This window comes from Diabrotica virgifera, chromosome 3 (genome assembly GCF_917563875.1).
Source record: "Diabrotica virgifera virgifera chromosome 3, PGI_DIABVI_V3a".
Taxonomy (NCBI): domain Eukaryota; kingdom Metazoa; phylum Arthropoda; class Insecta; order Coleoptera; family Chrysomelidae; genus Diabrotica; species Diabrotica virgifera.
In genome coordinates, this window is record NC_065445.1 from 177,297,408 (window position 1) to 177,311,093 (window position 13,686).

General features: G+C 33.8%; 1 protein-coding gene across 2 annotated transcripts in view; it reads right to left on the minus strand.

The window, feature by feature from the left end:
- Nucleotides 1–816: 816 nt before the first annotated feature.
- The window catches only part of LOC126881411 (gastrula zinc finger protein XlCGF57.1-like), an 83,471-nt gene continuing 70,601 nt past the window's right edge, over nt 817–13,686 (minus strand). For both annotated transcript variants that reach the window (XM_050645676.1, XM_050645675.1), the window contains one exon: nt 817–3,161. In XM_050645676.1, coding sequence (XP_050501633.1) covers nt 1,780–3,161 — 1,382 coding nt within the window. In that variant the 3' untranslated portion in view covers nt 817–1,779. The remainder of the gene's footprint in view (nt 3,162–13,686) is intronic.

Consider the following 13,686-nt stretch of genomic DNA (forward strand, 5'->3'; position numbering starts at 1 on the left):
TTTACCCCCAGCATGTAACACATATTCAGCTGAACTCTACGCCATATACCGCGCTGTGAAACTTCTTAACGAGTTTACACTCACAAAAGCCCTGATCATAACAGATTCCCTTAGCTCTCTAAACTCATTAATACATATTTTTCCGAAACATCCTTTTGAAAAGTTGCTACAATACCAGCTTTCCCAAGCTCATGAACATGGAAGAAGCGTCCAATTTTTATGGGTTCCCTCACACGTCGGAATAATAGGAAATGAAGAAGGTGACAGGACCGCACGAGAGGCAATTTTAAGTGATTTTTCAGAGCCGATAGACAAGTGTGTTTCCAGTGACTTAAAATCTTATTTTAAAAATAAAGTGTTGTTTTTGTGGCGAAATGAGTGGTTTCAAACTAATTCCAAGCTAAATAAAATTAAAAATAATGTGTCTCAGTGGCTCCCATCGTCACGCAATAGACGAGAACAAATTGTGGTTACGTGTTTGTTTACGTCTAGGTCATATAAGATTAACGCACTCTTACCTATTCACAAAGAAAAATCCACCTATATGTGATCAGTGTAACGTCCGATTAACAGTCGAACACTTTTTAACAATATGTAGTAAATATGACCAAGAAAGACAGCGCTACAAGATCCCAAACGCTCTACCACAGGCTCTAGGTCAAAACTGTTCCTGTGACAATAATATAGTTAATTATCTCAGATCCAGAAACATTTTGTACAATCTGTAATTGTTTAATTTTGTTATTTATATTTTGTTCCGTCGCTAATAACCTTTTGGTGGATGCGACATATTTTTCTAATAAAAAAAAAAAAAAAAAAGATGGCTCCACGAATATCCTCTATTTTACAGAATTGAATTTGCGCATTTCGTTCTCGAGATACACGCACAAGACTGAGCGTATAAAATATTCGATATTTTTAACTGCGGGCATGTTCCGTACGAAGGTCAACTTTGAACAGAACTGGAAATTCAGATATAGGAGATATAACTCTAGGGTTGCCAACACTGAATAGGGAATTTAATTTTCTTTTAGAAAATGTAACGTCGAATTTCTTTTTTACTTTTGGCCAGCTTCTCTGGAATTTGGACCACTGTGCTTCGTATCATTTCAATTAAATTTTTGAGATTTTTTTGAATAAAATATCGTTTAGTAAGATGTTTGAAAGGTAACTGGTACAAATTTGAGAGTTTTATAGTAATAATTGTATTAGTTACACATTTTTAAACAAAATTCATGTAAGTCTTATTTTCCGCCTACACCGTACTTATACCCATACATTTTATTTCTTTTTATCATAACCATAAGATAACCTAATTGTTCTTCTTTTATGTTCAATTGGTTAAATGTCATTTGATTCATTACTTAAATAATTATATTAAAATAACTCAACCGTTCACTTCGCCGAACGTTAGTTTACAGTGCGCCAATGTAGTGTGTGTGTTGAGTAAGTGTCTTGTTACTTTGCAAAGTCGACGTCATTGTCTTTGCAAAAAGACGCTAATTGTATCCGAACGTCTGCGGTCCCTCCGGTGAGTACCGATCCCACAAGGACAGAAACTATATTTATTTATTAATTTATAATAAATGAAAAATTTCTGACCCTGGTGAGATTCGAACCCACAACCTTTCGGATTGTTTCGATCCAAAGGCAGGCGCTCTTACCACTGAGCCACGGAGGGGGTGATATGTTGTTTATTAAACATTTTTTAATCAAATTACAAAAAGTTTGATTTTTTCCGAAATCAAAATCTATATTGACTCCCTTATGAAACAAACTTCACATTTGAATTGGGTTTTCCCCTTGATGAGTTCTCATATGTCTAGTTAATATTGTCTTGGTAACAAACTGTTTGTTGCAAATTTCACATGTATAAAGAACGTCTCTAGTGTGCCATTTCATGTGTGCAGTTAATTCAGATTTCTTGGCAAACCGTTTGGAGCAAAGTTCACAGGGGAAAGGCCTATCTCCTGTATGCCTTCTCATGTGTATTTTTAAGTTGTATTTTGTTGAAAATTGTTTATGGCACATTTGACATGAGAAAAGTTCTCTAGTATGCACCTTCATATGTAATTTCAACGTTTTATTGCTGAAAAATCCTTTGGAGCACACTTCACATTTGAATTCCCTATGTATTCTTGAATGAAATTTTAACTCAGAATCTGTAGAAAATTGTCTTGCGCAAGTTTCGCATGTAAAAGTCTCTTCTACATTGTGCGATTTGATGTGCAATTGAAGATCTTTATCTGTTTTATATCGTTTCAAGCAAATTCTGCACTTGAAAGGACCTTTTTCGATATGCACCATCATATGACTTTTTAATCTACTACTTGTTGCACATTTCTTAGAGCAAATTTTACATTCGAAAGGCAATTCTTTAGTGTGGTGCTCTCTCATATGTACCTTTAAATTCGTGCTTGTCATATAAGATTTAGAGCAAATTTCACATACAAAAGGTTTTTCTCCAGTATGTGCTCTCATATGCACTTTAAGCGCGGACTTTTGTGAAAGTTGTTTCGAACAAATTTCACATTGAAATGGTTTTGCGCCTGCGTGGAATCTCATATGGACGGTGAAATAATGATAGTCTACGAACTGTTTGGAACAAATCTCGCACGTGTAAGCTTCTCCAGTGTGCCATCTTAAATGTCGCTTTAAAGTATTCTTGTTTATAAAAGTTTTGGAGCACACCTCACATGTAAAACGTCTTTCTTTGATCCCTCCAATGTGCGCCCTCATATGCAACTTTAAATCATAATTCGTTGTATATTGTTTAAAGCAAATTTGACATGAAATAGTTTCTCCACTGTGCCACCTCATATGTGTTTTTAAAGAATATTGCTTTAAATACTCTTTAGAACAAAGTTCACATTTAAATGTTTTTTCGGTATGAAGCCTCATATGCGATTTCACCTCATAATTGTTCGTAAACTGTTTGAAACAAACTTCACATTCAAAAGGTTTTTCTATGCTGTGCACTGTCATATGAGTTTCAATAGACTTTGTCGAAAACTCTTTGGAACCAATTTTAGACGCCACTGTTGCACCATAATGTGAATACTGTTTGTCAAAGGTGAACAGATTTTCAAGGTTTTTTGTGTCCTTTTCTAAGAAGCATTTATTCGCGTTCAACTCACTGTGTGCGTCTTCAGAGAAGGAACCTAAAATTATAATTACATACTTATAAATTTTTTAATGGTACTCGAGGTTTATAGTTCTTAAAGTAAAATTGTTTCTTCATCAAGTTTATGCCCAAATGCGGAGGAGATTAATAAACGTTATGCGAAAGACGAGGTAAGCTCCTCAAATAAATTTCTTAAAATCTTTCTCTCGCCTCAAACCCCAACATACATTCACTTGAAAGAATATCAAAGTCAATGGTCAATTACGTGTGTGTGGTGTGGTGTGGTGTGGTGTGGTGTGGTGTGGTGTGGTGTGGTGTGGTGTGTGTGTGTGTGTGTGTGTGTGTGTGTGTGTGTGTGTGTGTGTGTGTGTGTGTGTGTGTGTGTGTGTGTGTGTGTGTGTGTGTGTGTGTGTGTGTGTGTGTGTGTGTGTGTGTGCGTGTGTGTGTGTGTGTGTGTGTGTGTGTGTGTGCAACTTGTGTATTATTGCTTATTTTTCAAATGTGTAATGTATTTCATTTCATTGAATATAATTCAGTCTCGATATATTTCTTTGTAGAGTAAAGTCGCATTTTTATATTGTAACTATTAGATCGCAATAAAGTAAATTCTCGCACTTGTATTTTAAAAATTGTTTTTTTTTTTTTATTATTTATTAAATTAACAATGCACCTAATCTTAAGACTAACCAGCATTTTACATTTAACTTAATCTACTACTGTACTGTCCTAGGTATTCCCAACGGTTCACCTTAGAAATTAATAATTATTGTTGCACACATCACTGTTGTGGCTAGGTTCACTGTCCGAATTTAAACTGACACTGACATTTTTATAGATTTATCACTATCACACAAGTTCAAAAGGTTTGGTGCGTTTGAGCCTGCGGACTAGGTTTTGATTATCTAAAAGTTCTAACACTTCCCTGTTTGTATGGTTGTGGAGTCGTTTTTCGTGACCCTTGGCAATCTTCTTTATTTCTTCTTTGATTGTTGCTATACGAAGTTGCGATGTAGGTCTTTGTTGCGGATATACCATGGAGCGTTGACTATGTTTCTTAGTATTCGGTTTTGGACTCTTTGAAGGCAAGCATAGTTACTCTCACTAGTACAGCCCCATAACTGTAGACCATAGGACCATACTGGTTGAAGCATTTGTTTGTAAACTAATACTTTGTTTTTGATTGTAAGTTGTGAGCTTCTACCTAATAACCAATATAACTTCTTGTACTTCAGTTTTAGTTCTTCGGTTTTCTTTCTGATATGTTCCTGCCACTTTAATTTGCTATCCAAATGTAGCCCTAGATATTTAACTGTTTTCTTGTACGGAACGATTTTATTGTTTATTCTAACTGGGTGATTATTTATTCTTTTGTAGGTGAAATCGATATGGGCAGATTTCCCTTCATTGATTTTTATGCGCCATTTATTATTCCAGGTGTTTATTTTGTTTACTGCATTTTGCAGGTGTCTAGTTGTTTCTTCGAATGTTTCACCGACTGCTAGTATTGCAGTGTCGTCTGCAAATGTTGCCAGTTTAATATTTTCTGTAACAGGTATGTCACAAGTATATAATAAATATAGTATGGGTCCCAGAACACTGCCCTGTGGGATTCCTGCTTTAATTGGCCGTAATTCTGAATATTCGCCTTCCTGTTTAACTCTAAAAGTTCTATCTTCCAAATATGATTGTATTAGATGTACAAATTGGATGGGAAGATATCTTTTTAATTTTAGTAACAAGCCTTTGTGCCACACTTTGTCAAATGCTTTTGCTATGTCTAGAAAAATAGCTGAGCATATTTTATTCTCCTCCAGAGATCTCTCTATAATATCTGTTATTCGATGAATTTGGTCTATTGTTGAATGTTTATTGCGAAATCCAAATTGGTGGGAAGGAACAATTTCCCTGTGGTCGAGTATAGGTTGCATTCGTGCTAGCAATATCCTCTCAAATAGTTTGGATAAAATTGGTAGCAGAGATATTGGTCTGTATGATTCTACCTTGTTGGTTGGTTGCCCTGGTTTGGGAATCATGATTAATTCAGATGTTTTCCACGTTATTGGTACATATTGCAACCTGAATACTGCATTTATAAGGTTTGTGACTTTTACGATGGCCTTTCTAAAAAATTGTTTTTAAAAATCGTTCCGAAAAGGCAGAAACTATCAGTGGCGCAGTCAGTAGGATTTTTCGTCGAATTCCATTGAGGATATTCGTGGGTTTTAACTCTTAAACGAAAAAAGAACCGGGTTTCCGTTTTTCATAAACTTTTAAACTGTCAGTGATTTTGGGCTCCATTCGGACATCCAGAATTCCAGGAACAAGCAGAAGTGCATAAATGTGGTAAGCTAAAAATTTTTTGTTCATTTTTATCAGACTCCTCTTGTCTATTGAATCCTTTTGCGAAAATAATAGTCAAGTGTAGTATTAGTTATTATAGAAAAGTAATAAATACTCTAATCTTTTTCATAGCGAAGATAAACCCCTTACATTTACCAATAGAGTTAAACATGTTATTAAAACTAAGGATGAACTACCTATTTATAGTAAATCGTATAGATATCCTTTTGTTCATAAACCAGAAGTAAATAGTCAAATAAACAAAATGTTGGAACAAGGAATCATTAGACCCAGTAATTCAGCGTACAGTAGTCCCATTTGGGTTGTCCCAAAAAAAGCAGATGCGTCAGGAAAAAAGAAATGGAGAATTGTTGTAGACTATAGGAAGCTGAACGAAAAAACAATTCCAGATAAATATCCGTTACCAAATATCACCGATACACTTGATAAATTAGGCAGATGCAACTATTTTAGTACACTTGATCTAGCTAGTGGCTTTCACCAGATTGAGATGCACCCAGACGATATTCCCAAGACAGCATTCAATGTTGAGAATGGTCATTATGAATATGTTCGTATGCCATTTGGGCTCAAGAATGCTCCTGCAACTTTTCAGAGAGTTATGGACGATATTCTGCGAGGTCTTCAAGATGACATCTGTCTTGTCTACTTAGACGATATAATTATTTTTTCTACCTCACTTCAAGAGCATATTGTAAATTTAGACAAAGTTTTTAAACGTTTGCAAGAAAATAATTTTAAAATACAACTAGATAAGTGTGAATTTCTCAGAAAGGAAGTAGCCTATCTTGGTCACATTGTAACTAAAGAAGGTGTGAAACCAAACCCAGATAAAATTAATGCAATTGTCAAATACCCAATTCCAAAAACTGCACGCGAAATAAAAGGATTTTTAGGATTGCTAGGATATTACAGGAGATTTATAAAAGATTTTGCCAGATTAACTAAACCATTAACGAAATGCTTAAAAAAGGATGCTAAGATAGAACACACTCCAGAATTTGTAAAATGTTTCGAAGATTGTAAAAATCTATTAATTAATGAACCTATACTTCAATATCCAGATTTTGATAAAGATTTTATTTTAACTACAGATGCAAGTAATGTAGCAGTAGGAGCTGTATTATCTCAATTAGTAAATGGTCAAGATAAACCAGTAGCATATGCCTCGAGAACATTAAATGAGTCCGAGCAAAACTACAGTGTTATAGAAAAAGAACTTCTCGCGATAGTATGGGCAACTAAGTATTTTAGACCTTATCTTTTTGGAAGACAGTTTAAAATTATGACAGATCATAAACCCTTACAGTGGCTTATGTCTCTTAAAGAACCAAATTCACGATTAGTGAGATGGCGTTTAAAATTAGAGGAATTTGATTACATAATTGAATACAAGAAAGGAAGTTGCAATGCAAATGCAGACTCCCTATCTCGAATAGAGATTCATTGTAATGAATTTTTAAAATATATGGAAGAAATTAATAAAACTCCGAAAAACGACGATGATGATAGCAATTCGATGGCTGTAAATGTCGACGACAACATTAACGAAGAAAACACAGGACAAGGAAATAACCAAGAAAACGATATTGAGGAAGATGATGATGACGATGATGGAGAAACTGTACATACTAGTCTAGAAGATCCAATACTAGGAATGCTCATTTCTGATAAGCATCTTAATGCTTTTGATCACCAAATTGTAATCGATTTCGTTTTACACTCAGCCGTCAAACCAAAAATTGAAAAAATATTTCCTAACAGAAAAAGACTTTATATCCAAATTTCAAAAAATAATATTGTAGAAGAAACTATAAATATATTTAAAAATTACATTGACCCTAAATACAAATACGCTGTGTACTTCAAGGAAGACACTTTTATAGCAGAAATATTAGAAACTTTAAAAAACACTTTTAAAAATTCTGCCTACAAGTTACTAAAATGTAACAGCATCTTAAAAGATATAGTAAACAAAGATGAACAACATGAAAAAATAAGGTCATTTCACGAAGGAAAAACCAATCACCGAGGTATTCTAGAAACAGAAACTAGGATCAAACGCACCTATTATTGGCCAGGAATAAAACAAGATGTAACAGATTTTATAAATAACTGTAATTTTTGCCAAGTAAATAAATATGATCGTAATCCGCCAAATCAAAAACTAATGATTACTCCCACAGCTTCAAAACCATTCGAAATAATATTTGCAGACACTTTTTCAAGCCAAGGCCAAAAGTTTCTTACTATAATAGACACATTTTCTAAATACGGTCAAGCATACCCTCTTTCAGCATTGACAAGTACTGAAATCGTAAAAGCTTTTCTAACCTTCATGACACACCATGGAATTCCTGATCTTGTAACTATGGACCGAGGCACAGAATTAAAAAACTCTGTTGTACAAGAATTTTTCGACATACATAAAGTAAAAACTCATTATGTAACTACAAACAGTACCCAATCTGAAGGAGCTATAGAGATTTCATTCTACTCTAATAGAACATCTACGAATAATTAGAAGCAAAGCTGATGGAAAAATTGATATCCTAAATCAAATGCCTTATGCTATTTTAGGCTATAATAACTCAATACACTCCGTAACTCAACAAAAGCCGATAGATATTATAAATGGCCACATTAACACTAAAGAAATTTTTTGATATAAATATAAACCAAAAACTAATTAATAACTACATAGAAAAACATAGAGATAGGACCAAAGAAATCTATAAAGAACTTAATAAAAAATTGATCGAACAAAAAGACAAAAGTATCGAATATAATAATAGAGATCGACATGAACCACTCACATATGAAGAAGGAAGTGATGTTTACAGGAAAAATACTACACTGGTACGAAATAAACTTAATCCCAAATTTATGAAAGATAAAGTTGTTGAAGATGCAAAAATTAAAGTTGCTACTCCAAAAAGACTTTTACACAAACAAAATTTAAGACGACCAAAAACTAACCGGAAAAAACTCTTACAGGTTCCTAATGACAACGATGATGATCCTGGGCCTTCAACAAGTCGAGAATAAAGAAATCACCTTTACGAATCTCAAAGATAATCCCGGAATACTTCCTTATAAAGTAGGCACTGCAAAAATTAAATCTAGTACTCATTAATTTATCCATTATGTTAATTTAGAACCAATTCAAAAAGAAATTAATACTCTAAGACTTTCCTACCAAAATGTAACAGCTGCAATTAAAGACGGCCTTAGTAGTCCTTATTATTCCGAATTAGAAAATTTTGATCGCGTCCTTTTATTCCAGCTACAACTAGCTGAACAAAAACTCCAATCACTCTTACCTGATCACAGAGCAAAAAGAGGTCTTATAGACGGACTAGGCTCAATAATTAAATGTATCACAGGAAACTTAGATACAGAAGACGCAAAACATTATGATAGCGCACTACAAGAACTAAAAAGTAACCAAAATAAAATTGTAACTAAACTTAATAAACAAATTTCATTATCGACTGAGATTGTAGAGAATTTTAATAATACTATTTCTCTCATAAAAAGTAACCAACAAGTAATTTTCTCTGGTTTAGAATCTATTCGTTCAAACCTTAATAAGTTTATTTTTAATTTTGAAGATTTTCTTATAACTAGAAATATTTTAGATCAATTAAGTATAAGTATAAATATTATAGTACAGTTACTAACAGATATAGAAAACTCTATAACATTTGCGAGACTAGGTATTTTAAATAGTAGTATAGTAAAAATTAATGAACTAAAGTCAATATTAACTCAAATTTTAGAATATCATTCAAGAAACGAACTAATTTATCCAAATATCACATCAGACATACATAATTATTATAATATCTTAGAGACAGAAGCGTACTACTCTAACTTGACGATTGTTTTCATTGTCCATGTTCCAATAGCTTATCCCGACGAATTTTCCTACTATCATTTATACTCGATTCCTACTGTAAATCATACTACCATAGTGCCCCCTAACACTTATCTGATAATGAATGAAAATTTTTACCAATACACATCTGTACCATGCTCAAACCTGAAGCCCAAATTCTTCTGTCCCGAAAATCCTCTAAGAAGCAAAAGTGAAGAAGACTGTCTATTTCAACTCCTTCAACTAAAATCCAATCCTACGAGATGCCAAAGAATAGAAGTTCACATTTCAAGAAATATGATCCAGCAAATAGATGAGTCCCACTACATCGCTGTTTTGGTAACCAAAACCAAAATCCAAATGAACTGTACTAACACAGACCTTCAATTAATTTCTGGAAATTATCTCATCACAGTTCCTTTCCAATGCCAGTTTAGCACAGAAGATCAAACATTTAGCAATAATCGTCTCATTTCCGAAAGTCAGCCACTATTACTTCCGAATATAGTTATTCCTCATACCCACCAAGAAGAGATTCCCGAAGTCCATATCCAAGATGTTCAACTGGACAAGATTCATTTAATTAAGAAGAAACAAGAAGAAATTAAAACATTAATACTTAAAAACTCAAAAATCACTCATCCTAATTTTTGGAACCTAACAGTAATATTTTTGATTATAATAATTTTTGCATATTTTGTTATTAAATTTATAAAAAGAAGAACGAAATCACAAAGAAAAGACGATAGTCCCATGGAGAATGTTCACATCCAAGAAGATGATCCTGAAGAAAATCTACCAGAGGCCCAACCTAGGTCATTTTTCAATTCCATGAAAAATTCCAGAAACTAAGGGTGGAGGAGTTATATCCATTGACCCCATATAAGCCAATACCCTGAATCCGATGTGTCAGCACCTGAACTATGGTCGACCTTATTTCCAAACTGCAACTTGTGTATTATTGCTTATTTTTCAAATGTGTAATGTATTTCATTTCATTGAATATAATTCAGTCTGATATATTTCTTTGTAGAGTAAAGTCGCATTTTTATACTGTAACTATTAGATCGCAATAAAGTAAATTCTCGCACTTGTATTTTTAAAAATTGTTTTTAAAAATCGTTCCGAAAAGGCAGAAACTATCAGTCGAGTTTGGCAGAAACTGACATTTGTGCTCTATTATAATTAAAGGTGAAATGAGGAATGTTTTTTTGGAAGTGTAGGATGAATTCTGAAATAATGGTTTGTAGATCTATTTGCAATTATTTTGTAATCAGTTTCCCATTTCCTTCTGATATTAGGTTTGAGAGCATTATTCAAATCTTTTAAATTAAATACTTTGTCAATATGGTGGCAACTGTGATTACTTTTTGCGGCTATATCCGCAATTTCATTACCTTCGACTCCGCAATGTCCTTTCGTCCAAATAAACGAAACAGTTACATTATTTTGTTTAAGATCCATAATTAATTTTTTAATGTTCAAAATTAAGGCATTTCGGAATTGGTTTATTGGGTGACCGCTAATAGCTTGTAATGCTGATTTTGAGTCTGAAATTATTGCCACATTCGTGCATGTTTGAGTTGCACACCATTTTAGTGCCTTTTCAAAAGCAAAGGACTCGGCGGTAAAAATGGAACAATAATTTGAGATTCTGTACTTTTCAATATGATTTATGTTTGAAACAAAAAATGGCGAACCTGTATTTAGCTCAGTTTTTGACCCATCTGTATATATTTTAGTTAAGTTCGACCCGAGACCATTCACAATGGATTTTATCATGGCTTTGTTTAAGATATTACAATGTGAATACCGAGGGAATATGGTGATAGGTTTGTCAATTATAGAATCGAAACTGTGTGCATAAAATGGTATTTTATTAAGTTTAACAATATCATTTTGAAATAAGTTTGTATCAATAAATGCATCTGCCAAAGGAGGAGAGTTTTTCTTTTTCCAATAATGATTTGTCAAATTCTCAATTACAAGAAAGTTAATTTTTGCGATCAAATCACTGTTGTAACATCTATATTTTAATAGACTTTTATTTGCTAAAAACTGTCTTCGAAAACTAAGAGGAAGTTCTTGAGACTCTGCCAGAATGGCATGATTTGGTGAAGATGCCATGGCTCCCAAACATATTTTCAGAGCTCTATATTGTATTCGATCAAGAATAAGTTGGTTCGTATTGGAGGTAGAACCATAGAGAGTACACCCATAATCCAAAATCGAGCGAATATAAGACTGGTAAAACATTAAGGAAATTTGTTGATCCGCGCCCCAGCTCTGTTTGGAGAGGAAGCGCAGAAGATTAATTCCCTTTTCACATCTTTGTTTGACATACTTAATGTGACTGGTCCATAGAAGCAGGGCCGGATCTACAAATTCTGGGGCCCCCTGCAAGAAGTCCTTTGGGGCCCCCTATACGGACTTACCACAGGGGTCCCTGGTATGAAGGAGAGGGGGGCGTGTGAACCGTGAACCATATAACATAACTACCCACCCCCGGACCCTCAGCCCGACGGGATTATGGATGATAAAATAACTGTAAAGGGATCAATAGTTTTAGTTTTTTTTATGTTACTATATTCTAAATTTTCTCGTGACTGGTCTGATTGTTAGATTTAAGTCTGAAAATAAATTAAGTCTAAATCTCTGATCTCGGTCTCCTCTCATTTGACCTTGTGAGTAAAGCCTCCCAAAGATGTATAACCAGCACAGAAGGTAATGGTAAGAAGATGTAATGGATGTAATAATCCCAGATGTATGGTAAGAAGGTAACACTTTTTCAAAACAAATGCAGAAGTAAATGAAATATAAGTCCAGTTAAATAAATAATACATAGTATGGTTGCACAATATTGAAACAACCTTAATTGAAGAGGTAAATAAAACGAATAATTTAATATTCACATATGAATGTTTATTTTACACAGAATTGGTGTAATACAATAATACAATTTTCTTACATGTTAGTTTGTTTGCAACATTTTTAAGTTAAACGAGGCAACATATTAAATAATTCTTAATGAAAATACACCTATTTTAAAATAAGTTTGCGAAAATTGTTGTTGAAAATTATAAATTTCTTTAAAAATTTCAAATACACTTTTTGATATACTGCACAAATTTAAATTTTGATGATACATGAAACTGCTTGATTTAGTAGTTTGTTTGGAAATTATTTTAAGTTAAATAAGCCAATATCTAGAATAATTGGTTATGATAAAATTAAAAATACTACACTGCAAAAACTTTCCTTCTAAATTTCATTTCTGCAAAGCATTGCACTAACGTACGCTTGTCTAGTTGTGAGGCTTCTCTTTGGTTTATCGCCAACATTCCAAGATCGCTAAGTCTGTCTTGTCCCATTGATGTTCGGAGATAACATTTAATTCTTTTTAGCACTGAGAACGACCTTTCTGCAGATGCCACTGTTACCGGCAAAGTCAAAAATAACATTAGAGCAGTCTGTACTTCTGGAAAACTTGTAGCTAATGTGTCAAACTCAATCATTAAAAGTGAAGCTAAGTCATAAACCGTTTTCAGTTTTGATAGCTCACATTTAAATCCACTTTGAAGGGATATAAGTTCAAGAGGTAGCGATGGCCCTATGTCTTTTTCGTACACTCTTTGCAATTCTCCAGCTTTTTCAAAGATTTCTTTTTCAGTTAGCTTGACCAGAACTGTTGGAAATAAAACAGAAAACAGCTGGACAACATCTCGAACAGAAGAAAAGCGGTCTTCAATTTGACGATTGACTATGTCCAAAACAGCGTAAAACACTTGCACTCTGAAGGCCTCTTCACCACTTGAAAACCTGAAATCTTCTGCTAGTTCATCAAAGTGTCGTTTTAGTTTACGCTGCCTGCTTTGAGAAAACATTGGTTGTACGTTCCATTTACGTGCTATAAGTGTGGCTTCATCTTTGTAGGCCTCGTAATCTTCCCTCATTTTCTTGAGCTCAGTTTGACTTCTTTCAAGTACTCTGGCAGCTTTTTCTAAGTCTGTTTCCTTGCCTTGAAGAAACTTAGACGTGATGTTTAGCTGTGTAAAAATCTTGGACAACACTACTGTCAGCATTACAAACTGAAAGTTATCAAGGGATTTTGCAAGTGCTTTAGCTTCAGAAACTTCTTCTTGCTTGTTACTCTCAAGTATAATCTTCGTAAGAGCTTTCATAATGTCCAAATACCTTACCTTAACTGCTAAAATCGAATCATGTCTTGATGCCCACCTAGTTGGATTCAACTTCTTCAATGTCACTTCAGATTCACCCGTTAATGACGACAAAATGTCCCACCTCTTAATGCTGAGGCCGA